This window comes from Physeter macrocephalus, unplaced genomic scaffold, assembly GCF_002837175.3.
Source record: "Physeter macrocephalus isolate SW-GA unplaced genomic scaffold, ASM283717v5 random_551, whole genome shotgun sequence".
Lineage (NCBI taxonomy): Eukaryota > Metazoa > Chordata > Mammalia > Artiodactyla > Physeteridae > Physeter > Physeter macrocephalus.
Genome location: NW_021145802.1, coordinates 18066 through 34120, shown reverse-complemented (window position 1 = coordinate 34120; position 16055 = coordinate 18066). Strand labels below are relative to the sequence as shown.

The window sequence follows — 16055 nt, the reverse complement described above, 5'->3', positions numbered from 1 at the left end:
ACCCAGAGCCTGGAGATGAATTAGTCATGGTCTCGGTCTTCAGGGAGTTCACAGCATCTGGAACCCCAGGGGTGGGAGGTTGGGGATCATGGTGAAGCTGGAAGGGCGTGGAAGAAGACACTAGCTCCTATTCTCTCCTCTCCAGCGGGAGTGACAGTCAAGCTGAGAGCAAATAAGGAGCAGGCCTCTTCCAAATAGAGTGTGTGCTGGGGGTAGGGGGTGTTCCAGGCAGCTCCAAAGACTTGGAGCTGAGAACAACCTTGTCTTGGAGCATCCCAGGGGGCTTTTGCATATGAGGAAGCAAGAAGTAAGTCTGGAGAATTTGGTGGGAGTCTCAAATGCCAGGCTGAACTGGGGCCATAAGGAGCCATGGAAGGGTTTTGAACGAAGGAGGGACATGATCAGATCTGTGGTTTAGAAGGATCCCTGCAGCCAGGGATGTCAGTGAGGCAGAGACTGGAGGCAGGGAGGCCAGAGGGAGGTTTGGGCCATGCCGGCTTGAGGGGCTGTGAGGATTGTGGGGACAGGAGGTAGGAGCTGCAGCCCTCATACACTGCCAGGGAGACAGGCTGATGACAGAGAGACTGGGTGCAGGTCAGGCAGAATGGGGTTCACATCTACTTATTTGCCCTCTCTGAGCCTCAGTTTCCTGTCTGTAAAATGGGATAATAGTACTTGCCTCCCAGGGTCAATGCAAAAGTGACATGAGATGTGCAGATCGAGCACCTGGCCAGGCTGCTGAGCTTATGCTTGTTCCACAACTATTTCTCCAGCCCCTACTTTGTTCCAGACACTGTTCTAAGTGCTGGGGACAAGCAGCCAATAGACAAAAAACCCCTGGCCCGGTGGAGTTTCCTTCTGTTGGGAGACAGACCCTGGACAGCAATAATGAACTTAGAGCGTGTTGGTGGGGTGGATGGGGGATGCGGTGGTCAGGGAGGCTTTTCTGAACAGAGACCGAAGGGCATGAGGGAGTGAAGATCGGTCCAGGCAGAGGACTAGCAAATGCAAAGGCTGTTTGGAGTGGGGGCAGGGAGGGCAAGAGCAGCTGAAACCAGATCACACAGGCCTGTAAGGACTTGGCCTTTGGCTCTGAGTGAGCCAGGAAGCCCCTGGGGGCTTCTCTGAGATTTAATCCATGGCAAATGGATTTATCCATTTATCCACTCAGCAAATCTTTATTGAGGGCCTGCTATAGGCCAGCCAGTGGGTTAGGGAAGTGGATAAAGTGAGTAAGGCAGACCCAGCCCCTGCCCCCAGAGGCTTATGACACAAAGGCAGAGACAAGCAAAAGGGAATGCACACAGAGATGCAGAATTCCACATTGCAACGGGGCGGCCGGTGGAGGAAACAAATAGGATGCAGAGGTGGAGAAAAATCTAGAGGCATCCAATCAGATAAGGAGGTGAGGGGAGGCTTCTCCGAGGAGGTGATGTTTAACTTGGGCTCTGGATGCTGAGAAGTCAGCCAGTGGGGAGTGGGCATTCCAGGCCCAGGGAACAGCGAGTGCAAAGGCCTAGAGGTGGAAACACTCACGGAGGAGTCAGCTGCCTTAACTCAGCTCGGGAGGGTGAGCCTCCTGTTTGTCTCCCGGAGAGATCAGGGCACCGGAGGACTGTGGTCTGGCGGAGGCAGCCCTGGCCTTTCCAGGGGCCACAGGCAGGGTTCTGGCGGACTGTGGGACTAAATGGGACTCTGGTCTGTTTTTAGCCTGGAACCACTTCCTTCAGCCCCACCAGCTGCCTCCCTGAGTCACTACCCAATTACCAGCAGGGCAGGAACAGGGGATTAGACACCTCGGGGTCTGGACCTGCGGGGAAGGAGGTTTTGCCATGTGCAACAAATGGGCAGAGAGGACTGGGCTGAGGGTACAAGGCCCTCCAGTGGGGCTGTTTCACGTTCCAGTAGTTGATGTACACTGTTATATTAATTTCAGATGTCCCATTTCATTCATGTTGACTGAATTGTACACATACTGTGCAAGGTGAGGTTTCCCGCATGCCAGTCCTGAGGGCTGAAATCATTGCCCCATTTTACAGATGAAGAAACTAGTACTCAGAGAAGTGAATCTACTTGCTCGAGGTCACACAGCAAGGAAGTAAAGATGCCAGGAATTGAATCCAAAGCTTTGTGTATATAACAACCTTCCCTCCCCCTGCATCTTCCCACCCCTACAGCAGCTAGACCTTCCTGGTGGGTAAATCAGGTTAAGAAGACAAGCCCACAGGCCCCAAATATTTATTTTACTTAAACACGTAAATTGCTGTTTCCATGTGTCAGACCCTGTTCGAAGCACTTTGCAAGTATTAATTCATGTAATCCTGACAACAATCCCATGGATATAGGTACTGTTAGTGTCCACATTTTTTAGATGAGGGAAACCCAGAGAGGGGAAGTAACTTGCTCAAGGTCACACAGCTAGGAAGTGACAGCTGGGATCTGAAGCCAGTCAGTTGGAGTCCAGAGCCCCTGCTCTTAGCTGCTGTACCTACTGCCTCTAGGAGCCTGGCCTTTCAGGGGTGATGGGAGGCGATGTTTTGGCTGAGGCCTGGATTCCTGGGTTTGTACACTCCCAGTAGGCAGACATGCCAGGCTGGCCGACACAACCTCCCCCCCACTGTCTTCCTCATTTCTGTGGTGGCCTCAGAGTGCCCGCCCGCCAAGGGAGAGCGTCTCCCCACCCTAGCCCAGGCGCTGTCTGGGGTGTGGGAAGGAGCTTGGAACTCCGGGCAGTGGAATGCCATAAACCAGGGAAGGAAGCGGGTGGGCGGAGAGGCGCAGGGAGATAAGATGTGGAGGGTGGAGGAGCGGCTGAGGAAGGCCCAGCCCTGTGGGTGGGGGTAGCCTCCCTGGAGGCAGAGAGAGCAGAGACCAAAGGACCAGCAGGTGAAGAACTTCCTGAGAGCCCTTCAAAGCTGCCAAACTTGGGCGGGAAGGGGCCGGCTCTGAAAGCAGCAGGCTCCCCTTTCCTGGAACCCCCCCCCACGTGATATGAACTGCTTGGTGTAGAGGGGATTCAGAAATCAGGCAGGAGACGCCCTTTCAACTCTGATATTCCAAGAATCTGAGCTGCTGTGATTAAAAACTCTGGAATATTCTGAAATACCACTGATCCTACCATTTTAGATTTCGATTTAGCCTAACTCTACAAGGCCCCTCGGCACCCTCTTTTGCTCTGACCTGCTGAGGAGGAGTGGGGGCTGGGATCCCCTCCTGGAGACAGACCAGCCTCCAGTGAGGAGAGTCAGATGGGGTGGCCCCTGTCCCCTAAGAGCTCTACAGTTAAGGCAGCAGAGGGGTACTCCTGCCCTGCTGTGTGACCTTGGGCATGTCACTTACCTTCTCTGGCCTTGGTCTCTCCATCTGTGACGAGGAGCTTTCTCTGGGTCGGCCCAGCTTAGGCATTCCGAATCCCTGCTAAGCACTGTCCACCCCGTCAGGTGGGGGTGGTCAGGCCAGAGGCAGGGGGTGTCTGTTGGTCATGGAAAGAATGTGAGGGCAGGAGGCCCGGTGGGTGGGGTCCCCAGGCTGGGCAGCAAGCAGAGGGCAACATGAGATCATGGTGTCTGGGCCTCCTGGTCCAGTACTTCTGGGGATGGGATCCCTTCCAGGCTGTCCCCCAGGTTAGACCCTCCCTGGGATCCAGATTCAAAGAGTCAGGCTGCCCTTTCCCCTCACCCTGCAACCCCCTCACTGGACAAAGGGAGTGAAATCGGGGCCCAGAGAGATGGGCACTGGTCCAGGCTCACACAGCACGTCCAAGGCAGGCTCTGAGCCCAGGGCCCTGCTTAGGTACTTGGGCTGAGGGGACTGTCTTCACTTCTTGACTCTCTGGGGGGACCAGAGAGGGGACATGGAGGGGGCTCATGCCCAGAGCTGAGTCTGTGCCTCTGGGTGCACTTGACCCCTCTGCATGTTCCCCCACCTCAAAGCGTGGGCAGGGGGTTGCAGCTTTCTTCCCCCCAGGCCCCCACCCCAGTTAGATGCTCAACCTCATCAGGGGTGGATCGGGGGTGGAGTGGGGTGGGCGGGGCAGGATGAAGAAGCCTGGGATCCCCGAGTCGGGCCAGCCTCCCCATCCTCCTACGAGCTCAGGACACAGGCTGGGAAGAGACTGGGGTCACCAGGTCTCCACAGGAATGCACCACAGGGAACAGTGCCCGGCAGAGGCCTCTTTCCCTGACCCAGCTAAGAACCCCCGCCCCCCCGAATCTGTCCTTGTCTCCGTAACTGTCTCTGCGCATCACACACACACACACACACTCACGTACACACGGAGACGTACTGACCCACACAGGCACACTCTCTTCACCCGTGCCCTGCACTCGCAGGCCTCCATCCCCTCCCCTTTCAGCCACGAAGCTGCCTGAATGCGACAGGAGAGACCCTCTTTCCCTCCCCCCATTGCTCCATGGGTTCCAGGCTGGGGTCCGGCACACACGGTAGGGAGGGTCCGCACAGCTGGCCGGGCATTCTTCCACCCCCTTCTGGCCGCACTGAGCCCGCACCCTGCAGGTGCCCCCTCCACCCCGGCTCTGGAGTCTGTGGGAACCAGACAGTTGGGGCTGTCCAGCCGGGCTCACTTCCTCCCAGGCCCCAGGGGACCTGCTGAGGGAGGAGGGAGCCACAGAGACTGAAGCCAGCGTGGCCGCCTGCCCGAGGGGGGTGTTTTGGAGGGGACTGGGCTGCCTGCCCAACGAAGGGATCTCCAGCCCCCTGAGCATCACCTCATGGGACATAAGACCCTCCAGCAAAGACCAGAAAGTATCCTTGGCCCCTCTTCTCTCCCTGTACCCATGATCCAGGTGGGGGGACTGAAGTTCCGGAAGAAAGCCGTCTGCCTCAGCAAGTCTGGTGTTGGAGGGTATGGGGACAGCGAGGTTTCAGGTCCCTAAGTTGTTCCTCTGATGGGGGCCACGACTATGCCCACTTCTCCTGCTTCCACCCAAGGGGGCAGCTAGAGAAGGTAAAAGGTCAAGGCTCAGTCTCTTCTAATCTGTACCCAGGGTAGCCACCGCCTCCCCCCATGAGGGAAATGCTTTCTTAAAGAGTCACCAGGAGACCTCAGAGAGCTGGGGGCTCGGGGAGGTCTCCCAGTCACGTGGGAAATCCAGACAAGGCAAGTGTGCCTGTCTTTCGAACCTTGGGTTCCCTGTCTGTGCAAGGGGTGAGGGATGGCTTTTTAGCCCTGGCATGCCAGGATTCAAAAAAAGCCCTCCTCCCTCTGGGGGGGTCACCCTGTGGGCCACCCTGCATCCTCACACAAACTACAGGTAGGGGTGGGGGGTAGAGCCACACAGACCTGGTTTTGATTTCCTCTCTGCCACTCATTTGTCATTTGGAGCCGGAGCTAGTGAGCCCCAACTTCTTTGAGCCTCAGTTTCCACCACTGTTAAATGGAGATAACATTCCGTACCACCCAGGATTCGGTGAAAGGATATATACGAGCCCAGGACAGGATAACTGCCACAAATGGTCACAGTTATTGTGGCTGCTCATAATGTGAGGTGCTGAGTCACAGAGTCTGGGGCTGGAGAATCAGCCCCTTGGTCCAGCCCAGCCTCACTCCTGCCTGGTGTCTCTCCTGGTTGCATCCCTCCTCTCTCTCCCCGACTCCCCGCTCCCCCTTCCTCGGCCTTCCTGGGAAACTCCCTGAGAAAGTCCCCAGCAGGAGAAAGCCTCATGTGGGACATTTCTATCTGGGGTCCCCCGTCCCTGCCATACCACCCCACAACCCATACGCCGCCCCCCCCCCACAGAGCCAGGTGTCCTGGCCCTCAGTCCCCAACCATCCAGCAAACTGACCCTCATCATCACACTGGCTTTATTGGCCCTGAGAGCCGTAGAGTAAATCCCAAGGGGGCCCTGCTTCCCCTCACCCCCAAGTCTGTCCAGAGACCCTGGGTGCTGGCTGAGTGTTCACCACTCCAATCTTGGCTTCCTGTTCCGGCTGTTGTGGGCTTGCCAGGCCTGCATCCTTTGAGAGTTCCCCAGATCCTAGAGTCAGGCTCAACCTGGAGAGCGTAGCTGGCAGGGGCTCTGCAGGGACTGCCTGAGGCCGGCTGGCTTCACTCAAAGAAGAACATTCCTGGTGTCCGGTATAGGCAGGAGGTCAGCCCCAATGGGTAGCCGGAGCTTCCCTGGACAGGGAAGCTGCCTGCAACCCAGGGTTCCTTGGGGTCAGCTGGCAGAGGCAGCGGGGCCCGGAGAGAGGCTGGAGGGGTGGGTGGTGCAGGGGAGGGGGCTGCTGAGGCCAAGAGGTGCTCAAGGCCAGGATCAGTCCCCATGCAGAAATTCAGTGCCTGAAGCCGGCACTGGTAGCTGCTCCCGATGGTGGCCTCGGAGGTCAAGATGGGGGCAGGGGCCTTGCTAAACCCCTCAGCCTCAGAGAAGCTGGCAGGAAAGCCAAATGCGGGGCTCGGGGAAGATGAGGTGGCCACGGGGAGCTCCCCTGGACCTGCAGGCTTGGGCGTGGGCATCTCCTTGGGCTCCGAGGGCGGCCGAGGCCTGGCATTGGTGGTGGCCGGGGACACACTGGCTGGCAAGGCCCCCACCAGACCCCCAAAGCTTAGGCCCTTGGGCTCTGGCGGCTCCAGTGGGAACGGGCATTGCATGCCAGTCGCAGCGTTGGGGGCTCCTAGGTCCTGGCTGGTGGCTCGGAGGGGTCTGCGGCACACCTTGGCGGGGCCCTTGGCGCCCTCGGTGCCTGCCCGTCGGGTGAAGCGCCGGCGTCGGCGTAGGAAGCTGCCGTGCTCGAACATGTCATGGCAGTCGGGGTCCAGCGTCCAGTAGCTGCCCTTGCCCGGTTTGCGATCATCACGGGGCACCTTGACAAAGCACTCGTTGAGGGACAGGTTGTGGCGGATGCTGTTCTGCCAGCCGGGCCGGTTGTGGCGGTAGAAGGCGAAGCGGCCCATGATGTAGCGGTAGATGCCACTGAGCGTGGCCCGCTGCCCCGGTGAGCTCTGGATGGCCATGGCAATCAGGGCGATGTAGCTGTAGGGAGGCTTGGTCGGCTCGGCCGCAGGGGCCAGGGGCCCAGGTGGGGGCTGCTGCTGCATGCTGACCGGGCTGGCCAGGCTGGTGGCTGCCGGAACCGCGGGGGCCAGGCACGGTGTCCAGGGCTGGTGTCCGGCACAGCCTGCCCAGGCTGGTTAAAAGGCCCACTGGCCCAGCCTCCCAGCCTGGAAAGGCAAAAAGGGGTGGGCCCGCCAGGCTGCCCTCCCTTCTTCCCTCGCCCCCCTCCCACAAGGCCCAAGAGGGGCGGGCAGGAGAGGCCAGGATTGGGAAGCCGTGAGCAGCTGCCAGGGGTGAGGAGATGGGAGGGAAGGGACTGAGACCCTTAGCCCACATGTGCTGGCTGGTGGTGGCTGAGGAGGGACAGGATGTGAAACAGAGAGAGAGAGAGAGAGACGAAACAAAGAGAGATAGAGGCCGAGATGGAAAGAGAGAATGAAAAGAGACAGAGAGACAGAGACAAAGAGAGGTAAGGACATAATAAGAGGGAGACAGGAACATACAGAGGAGATAGAGGCAGAGACTTAAAAATAGACAAAGAGCAGAAAGAGACAGAAAAAAGGGAGACACACAGAGAGCCAGCTCCACGCACGTGCACACGTGCACACAGAGTACAGAAAAAGAATCACTGAATGAGAGAAAGAAAGGAATCCACAAAGATAGAGAGGAAGAGGGAGATCACACACACACACACACACACACACACACACACACACACACACACACACACACATTAGTGAGAGAGGAGAGAGGTAGCATCTGTGTCTGAGCTGGAGAACAGAGAGTTCCTGTGAGAAAAGCCTCAGGGGCCTCTCGAGTCCCCACCTCTGGTTCCCCCTTTCTTTTCTCTTCCTCCTCCCAGGCCTGGGGTCTACTTTCTCCTCCCCACAGTGCAGAGCACTCGAGGTCACACTGTTCCCTGCCCTCCTAGCACTGGGGTCTACGAGGGGTGGGGCACCTAGGGTGGGGACGAGGGCCGGCCCAACCCCGTTTGCTGAGCCCTGGCGCCCTCTAGTGACTAGTGTGGGGAGGACAGACATCTGGACAGAGCCATCCACCCTCCCAAGAGGCTCTCAACCAAGACCCTGGCTGAGCCTCCGTTTCCCATCTCTAAAATGGAGCTGAAGACTCTGCAGCTGTCTGGGCTGTGGTGGGGAGGCAACGGGCTCTCTTACACTGAATCCAGTGCCCTTTGAGAGCCTGGTACAGAGTAGGGGTTTGGGCATGACGAGGACTGTCACCCTGAGCTGAGGCTCCCCGATAGCTGCAGCCTTGGACCGAGGGTACAGCGAAGCCCAGAACAGACAGTCAAGCCTTCTGAAGGATGGGGCAGCCTCCTCCACACTCTCCCACCCACAAATAACCAAGTCATCGGGCCCCTACTGTGTGCCACTCTCCATGCCAGGCCAGCTCCCCTCCCCTCTCGACATTTACTTCTCAGACCAACTCTGCTCCAGAGGCCTTAATAGCTTCTTTTGAGTAGAGGAGGAATGTGAGGCTCAGAGAAGTTAATTGACTTGCCTGAGGTGGCACAGCTAGTCAGTGACAAAGCTGTGATTTCAACCCAGAATTCTGTAACTCCTTAATGCTACTCCTTCTGTGAGGGGCAGGGGTAGAGGACTGTCACTGGGCCCCCCACTGGAAAACTGGCTGTGACCCCCAAGGGAATAGGGAACCATGCTTTGCTCTATCCCCAGTGTCCAGTATCTGCCTGGAACAGAGTAGGTGCTCAATAAACATTCGTTGAATGAATTTTAAAACCAGTGATTCGACTGATTCTGTCCTTTATTGAATCATACAAGTTCCCCCCCATAAAAGTGGCTAATTAATGTATCACTAAAAGATTTATTATGTTGCCATCTCTAAGAGAATTCCTATAAATAAAGTCAGAAATAAAAAAGGTAAAAGGTCCGATATCTGGGGTAGAAAACAGTGACTTTACTGACAAGGCAGGGTCACTGCCTTCATGGTGGAGAGGGTTCCCTCCCAATTCTCAAGGACTCCCTACAACTCACAGTTTGCAAAGATTGGGGGTGGGGCTTGCACAGGGGCTGGACTCCTGGCTCCCACTTTGGCTTCTGTCCTAGGCCTGCCTCAGTTTCTCCAAAGACAGTATCTACTGGCAGTGGTTCAGTGATTGATTAGCATTTAAAGCCCCAGGTTCAGGCTAAGTCCTCTGTTTTGGGACGCCCTCCCCTCACAATCCCCACCCACCCCGAAAGAAGAGAGACTTGTGGCAGGTGAAAGGAGGGTCTGGAAACTCACAGCCCCTCAGAGGTGGGGCAATTCCATTACTGGTTGGGCTTCAGTCTAAACTATGTGGAGGATCTTATTATTGGTAAACTCAGCCCCCTTTTTTTTTTTTGGTCGTACCTGGGGGCTTGCATGATCTTAGTTCCCCCACGAGGGATCCCTCGAACCTGGGCCCCCAGCAGTGGAAGCACAGAGTCCTAACCACTGGACCACCAGGGAACTCCCAGTAAACTCAGCTTTAAGCAAACCTTATAATGGATCAATTGCAGGTAAGGTCTGCTTTAGGTAAACTGCTATGGGCATGTCCAGCTCTTCACAAAAAGATGAAGTTTTGTTTCTGAAATTGCTATTTCTGGAACCTCAAGGTCGAGTTCGGTTCCCAAGCCTGACGCCGCAGGCCCAGCTGCCGGGCTGTCCGCTTACGCGCCTCCTTCCTGGGTTCCCGGGGCTCCATCTCATTGGCTGAGAGCTTGAAGGCCGTGACTGGCTTCCGCTGTCTCAACCTACCTGGGCGATGAGTGAGGCGAGACCTAAAGTCCCCTGGCTCAGCTGGGGCAGGGCTGGGGTGGGATCTGCAACCTGTGGGGACTGCTTTAGAGGGTACGGGAGGGGGAAGCAGCCGTTCAGGGCTGACTCAGCTGTGTCAGCAGGTGAGTGACGCTGTCGGGGATGCGGGGCTGGGAACGCGCCACCGAGGCACCTGGCCGTGGAGCTTCGAGTGTCGGAGGAGCTCCCGCGCGAAGACTGGCTCCACCTGCGGGGTGGGGGTGGGGGTGGGGCAATGAGCCAACCTCCCCCTTTACCCACACCCTTTGTTGGAGGGGGGGCGGGAGTGACAGCCCCTCTCCACATGCATTTTACACGCAAGGTCTTCCAGATCAGAGGGTCGTAAGGCAGGTCCGGGGCGGAGCTGGGACTGGAGGGTGTGGTTCTCCGCTGGAGTGGGAGGTGACTCACATGGGCCATAATGAGACGCTCCTCAGGCTGGTCCGGGGGCCCCGGGTACTCCTCGCCAAAGCACAGCCGGATCTGGTACTCGGGCTCCTGGAGACCATCCTGCAGGTGGGCTCTCAGTCCTGCGGGCACCGAGACTGTGGGGTCTGGGCCAAGATGGGGCGTCCCACCTGGTGCCCACCTTGTGCTCACATCCTATGCCCACGTCCCGTAAGCCCACATCCCCACTGTGTGCCCATGCCCTGTGCCCACTTCCACGTCCCCACACCTGCCTCATGTCCCACATCTGCTCCCACTTCTAGGTTTCATGCCCCGTGCCTCGTGCCCTATGCTTGCTGTCATGCCTTTATGGCCACCCCATGCACACTGCCGCTCACCTAGGCCTATCTTGTGCCCAGTGCCCCCGATGCCCACCCTATGCTTAACCCCCAATGACAACACGTGCCCAAGTCCTATGCTTAAGTCCCACACCCAGTGCCCCAGCCTGCCGCGTGCCTACACCTCCCATACGCCTATGTCTAATCTGTGCCCAGCCCTCCCGATGCCCATATTCGTTCCCACTCCCGGTGCTTCTGCGTCATGTCCTTTGTTTCCATGCCCACTCCAGCCCAGCATCGTCAAGTCCATCGCCCCGCGCCCACATCTCGTGTGCCCACTCTCCTCTGTCCGCGTTCCTTTGCCGACCCTTGTGCCCGGCCACTCCACCCCGTGCCGCCAGCGGCCCCGCTGTCGCGCTCTTACCCGCGAGGAAGCGGCGCGTGTCGAGGAGCTGGCAGGTGCGCTCTCGCTCCAGTTTGTTGGGCCGCGCGCGGTGCGGGGCGAGCGGGCCGCGCCAGTACACACGGCCCTGGCACAGGCGCTTGGCGAAGACGCCCTCGGGCGCCACCCAGAGCAGCACTCCGCGCTCCAGGTGGGGCAGCAGGCGCCGCAGCACGCGGGCGCCGGGCGGCGGCTCGGGGAAACGAACCTGCGCGACGCGCGGCGGCGGCCCCAGCAGGAGCTCGGCGGCAGCGGCGGCCGCGCGCGGACTCAGGCTGCAGCCCTCGGCCGCGCGCGCTGTGGCTTCGCGCACCAGCTCCGCGCCATAGAAGAGTCGCACGTGCAGCCAAAAATCTGCGGGAAAGGGAGGGGGCGCGCGCCCGGCGTTGGTGGCGCCGGCTCCCCCTCCCCTCACAACAGGGCAGGGAACCCAGAGGTCACCCGGCCACCACCTCGGGAATTTTTGACACTCTCTCCCGATAAGTAATAATAGTAGTTCTAGTAGTAGTGGTGGTAGTAAATAATAGCAGCTTCCAGAAAAAACAAACTGGTAGTTGAGCTTCAAAAGCATAGGGTCTGGGGCCATCAGTACAGTGGGGGCATGGCACTGACGCCCTCCCAGCCCGGATTTCTGGGATTCTAGGAGTTTCTTCCCAGCAAATATTTTAATGCCGGTAGAAATAATAATAATAATAACAACAACAAAACAGCAGCCTCCCATATGAAGAGCTAGCAGTATGCTCAATGGTTAGGGCTGTGGGCTCTACAGCCAGGGCCTTGGGTTCTAATCTCTCACTGCCCCTTAGGAGCTGTGATCTGTTAGTAACTTTCCCAGGGTTACTAACTGTGTGACCTTGGGCAGGGTTCTTAACCTCTGTGTCTGGTTTCTGCATCTGTAAAATGGGGAGAATGGCATTATCTATCTCACAGGGCTGTGGGGAGACTTAGAAGGATGGCATAAGCTAAGCCCTCAACAACTGTTAGCTGTTGTTATCTGGAGTCTGGGCTGGGTGCTTTGGGTGGGAGACAGAGGCTATTCGGCACCAACCCTAGGTCCTCCCCAGTTCTTCACAGTGGTCAGGGGAGAGGGCCTTCAGATTCCTTACCGGGGTTGCTGAAGTCCTGAGAAGGCAAGGGGTACCAGGGGTGAGCAGGATCCTGAGCCTGGTACCCTGGAGAAGGAGGGGAAGCAGTAAGGCATCGCCTCACCCTGGGTCCCTTGACCCCTAGATCAAGGTCCTGGAAGAGGCCGGGGAGGAGGCAGGGGTGGGTGAGGAGACCCAGTCCTTACTGTGGTCAGCCAAAGGGCCTGGGGGCAGGGCAGCTGGTGACAAGGAGTCCTGCTGGGCCAGTCTGGGGGGCTGCTTCTTGTCCTTATCCTCTGTGACTAATCTGGAGCCAACCTGAGCATCGGGAGAAAGGGTTGTGAGGGTGGAAGAGGAGACCTCTGGGCCACAGGAGCTCCCAGACAGTCTAAACTGGGGCAGAGGGAGGTCTGGGCAGACTGAAAGCCAGCCGGGCTTGGTAGGGACTTTGAGGTTTACCCTGTAGAGTTAAAGAGAGAGTTGATGGGGTTTTTGGAGGTGAAGCTCATTGTGCTAGGGAGAGAAAAGTGCTAGCAGTGAATGAGGAGATGGGGTGATAGAGATGGGGTGATAGAGCAATGGAATGGGGGCACTTGGGACAGTGGAATGAACCAGGCTAATGCGGAGATGGGAACAGAGGAATGAACCGCAGATGAAGGGGGAGAGGTGACGGGGTGGAGTAAGAGTGATACAGACAGTGATGCAGGTAGAGATGATAGGGGTGATGGCAACAATGAGAGCTAGAGGTGATGCAGGTGAAGGGAATACAGTGATGGAACTGGATCTGATGGGATGAGTGGGGACAGAGTGATTGACCCCATGATGACAGGGAAGAGGGGCTGAAATGGGAGAAAATAGGGCTGACGCAGACAGAGTGATGGAGGTGATGATGGTGGAGACGATGGGACAGAAATGATGGAGTCGAGGAGAATAGAATGAAGGAGATGAAAATGATGGCAGAGATGGAGTAGAGGCAGGAAGTAGAGCTGACGGATGGGAACAGTGATGGGCAGGAGCTGATGGAGAGGATGGGATGAATGCGCTGGAGATTAAAGAGCGGGCGGTATGGGTGCGAGGTGACTGGGCTAGCAAGGCTGTAGGGGCTGGAAGGACTCACTGACCTGCTCTGCTGTCTTGCAGGCCGGCTCTGTCACTTCTCCAGGGAGAACCTGCTGGCTATGAAGAACGCCCTCCTCTTTACAGGGAGCACAAGCCCTGGTAACTGGATGAAGCAAGAAATAGTCTGTGGTTTCCTGGGCCCCAAGGGGAACCCCTCAACCTTGTCTGAGGTGAGCCCAGACCAGAGTAACCCAGCTCACTGCATGATCTCAGGCAAGGCCCACCTCTCTCTGGGCTCAGTTTCTTCCTTTTCGAATGGGGAGATAAACTGTAAGGTCCTTCTAGGTTTACCAGCCCATGAGTTTAAGCTCAATAAGCCCACCATTTCCCATTTTACAGACGGGCAATGTGAGGTCCTTATTGCCCAGAGAGCCATCCTTAGCTGCTCCCTCCAGGGACAGGATGATACCTGGGCTGTGGGCACCGTCAGACAGGAGCCGGTAGACCTTGTAGGGGTTGGAGATGTCCAGCTGGCTGTGCGAGCGCACCTCACAGAAGTCAGCGCTCTTGTTGAGGGCACAGCGGAGCCGCGTCTTCCAGGTGGAGGGGTCCTCCTTGTCAACGCCCTCTAGGTGCTTGCCCTTGTATATGGCCCAGGCCTGGGGATGAGCAGGGGCATTGGGGGAGCAATAGCGTGGGAGATGGGGATGGTGCCATGAAAAGGGATGAGGGCTGCCTTGCCTCCCACCCTTCTCCCTCTCTCTCCCTCTGTCCCTCGGCCCCTCCCTCCTTCCTTCTCTTCCTCCCTCCCTCCATCCAACACATATTCCTTGAGCTCCTGCTATATGCCAGGCCCAAGTTAAGGACTAAATGGGGAACAGCAAGACATACATGGTCCCTGTTCTCAAGGAACTCAAGTCTAATGGGAGAAGGCAGCCGCAAACAGCTGAAAGGAAATAGCTATATTCCAAATTATGGATTGTGATAAATAAAAACAATAATACGATGGGATATAAAATGCTGGCAGAGACTTGCTATCCGGAGAGCCATAAAACTAAATCCTTACCTATTGCCACAAACAAAGTGGACTCCAGATGATTAAAAAAACAAAAGTAAGAGGTAAGACTATAAACTTAACAGGAAATAATGTAGAAGAAACTCTTCTAGGGGCAGAGAATGCTTCTTAACCAAAATTTTAAAGGCATGAACCATAAGGCAAAAAAATGGCAATGTCTGAAATCAGCAAGGGGCTAAGATCTAGAACATACAGGAACTTCTGCAAATCAATAAGAAGCAGAAAGCATCCCCTAAAGAAAAATTCTTATCAAAGGACAAGAATGGGTGGTTTACAGAAGAGGAAACCAGAAGCCCATGAGCATAGGAGATGGTACTGAAACTCATTAGTGCCAGAGAAATGCAAATAAAAGTATGAGATATCACCTGTAAGCTTACAAAATTTAGCCAGTTGGATAAGCCAGTAGTTGGTTGGGATGTGGACACTGTTGGTGGGCACGGAGTGGGAGCAGAGTTTCTGGAGAGCAATCAGGCATGCCTAATCCAATTAAGTATAAGCATACCCTGTGAGCAGAAATTCCAGTTCCAAAGGAATTCTCACATAGGCTCACGAGGGGACCAGGGCAAGCAGATCCACTGCAGCGTTATTTGTGGTCTGGAAAGCAAATTTGTGTCCATCCCTGGGAAAGTAGGTGGGGGAGTGCGTGTAATAGATGCCCACTATAGAGTCTGTGCAGCATCTAGAAACAAATTAGATGGACAGAGAACAAGAATAGATCTTCAGAGCTTGACCCTGAGTGAAATAAAAGTAAGACACAGAATGAGATCTATGACACAATTATATGTATACAAGGTAAGAATACACACGAAACAGCAATGCCCACTTTGCAAGAAAACATACAAACCAAAGATACTCATTAAACACATTAGAATGACTGTTTGTGTAGAGGGACTAAATAAATAAATAAATAATATGAGGGGCTGCTTTAGAGAGGGTGATCAGAGAAGGCCTCTCGGAGGAAGTGGCATTTGGGCTGAAGCCTGATTGAAAAGAAGGATGGAGTCGGACAAAGAGCTGGGGGAAGCCTGTACTAGGTAGAAGGAACAGCAAGCACAGAGGTCCTGGGGTGGGAGAGATTCAAGGAAGGCCAATGAGGCTGGAGCACAGTAGTCAAAGGGGAGGACAGTAGGAGATGTCTTGTTCGCATTGCTCACTTTCAGGGATGGGGGGCGGGGGGTTTAACTGGGAAATCACACTCAGTCATTGCTCTCGGAGATCCCAGGCTTAGTGGGACACCAGACTGAAAAGCCACAGTTCCTTTGTTTGTGTCTCCTGCCAGTGGTGAGACCTTTAAGGCTTGATTTTGTTGTCTGTAAACTGTGCCAATAATAGCTAACCTCACCTGGTTGTGGCAAGTGTAAGATGAGCGGTCTATGTAATGTGCTTAGCACAGCACCTGGCACACAGTGCCTATTTATGGCGGTACTTATTCATTATGTTAAGGATGCTCTAACTCAAGGGTAACCTGGGCTCAAGGCACAGGGTGTTATCACCATGATGAGACAGGGATCTTTGGGGACACTGCTGTGCCCCTAAGCATTTAAAGTGGTGCCTGGCACACAGGAGATGCTCAATAAATATTTGTTGAATGAATCAAATTGGGCCTCGAAGGATAAATAGGAAGTTGCCAGGTGGAGTGACGTTCCCGGCAGGGGGAACAGCTTGAGCAAAGGCATGGAAGCGCGTGATGCACGCAGGGGACAGTGAGCAGCCTGGTGTGACTGGAGCTGATGTGTGTGTCTGAGGGTATGTGTACTGTTGATTCTTGTTATTCATGGTAGTTGTGTTCCTTTTTTTTTTTTTTTTTTTTGCGGTACGCGGGCCTCTCACTGCTGCGGCCTCTCCCGTTGCGG

At 55.9% G+C, this 16055-nt stretch overlaps 2 protein-coding genes across 2 annotated transcripts in view; both read right to left on the bottom strand.

The window, feature by feature from the left end:
• Positions 1 to 5807: 5807 nt before the first annotated feature.
• On the bottom strand, positions 5808 to 7144 carry FOXS1 (forkhead box S1). The gene has a single exon (XM_007123443.4). The coding sequence runs from the start codon at positions 7059 to 7061 to the stop codon at positions 6069 to 6071; it is 993 nt and encodes a 330-aa protein (XP_007123505.1). The 5' UTR covers positions 7062 to 7144; the 3' UTR covers positions 5808 to 6068.
• A 1673-nt stretch (positions 7145 to 8817) lies between these two features.
• Positions 8818 to 16055, bottom strand: part of LOC112066197 (interferon regulatory factor 4-like) — a 10487-nt gene continuing 3249 nt past the window's right edge. Inside the window, exons 2-8 of the mRNA XM_024128560.3 lie at positions 13597 to 13786; positions 13190 to 13290; positions 12275 to 12386; positions 12090 to 12155; positions 10966 to 11337; positions 10228 to 10346; positions 8818 to 10024 (exon numbers count right to left, since the gene is read on the bottom strand). Coding sequence (XP_023984328.2) covers positions 9914 to 10024; positions 10228 to 10346; positions 10966 to 11337; positions 12090 to 12155; positions 12275 to 12386; positions 13190 to 13290; positions 13597 to 13786 — 1071 coding nt within the window. The 3' untranslated portion in view covers positions 8818 to 9913. The remainder of the gene's footprint in view (positions 10025 to 10227; positions 10347 to 10965; positions 11338 to 12089; positions 12156 to 12274; positions 12387 to 13189; positions 13291 to 13596; positions 13787 to 16055) is intronic.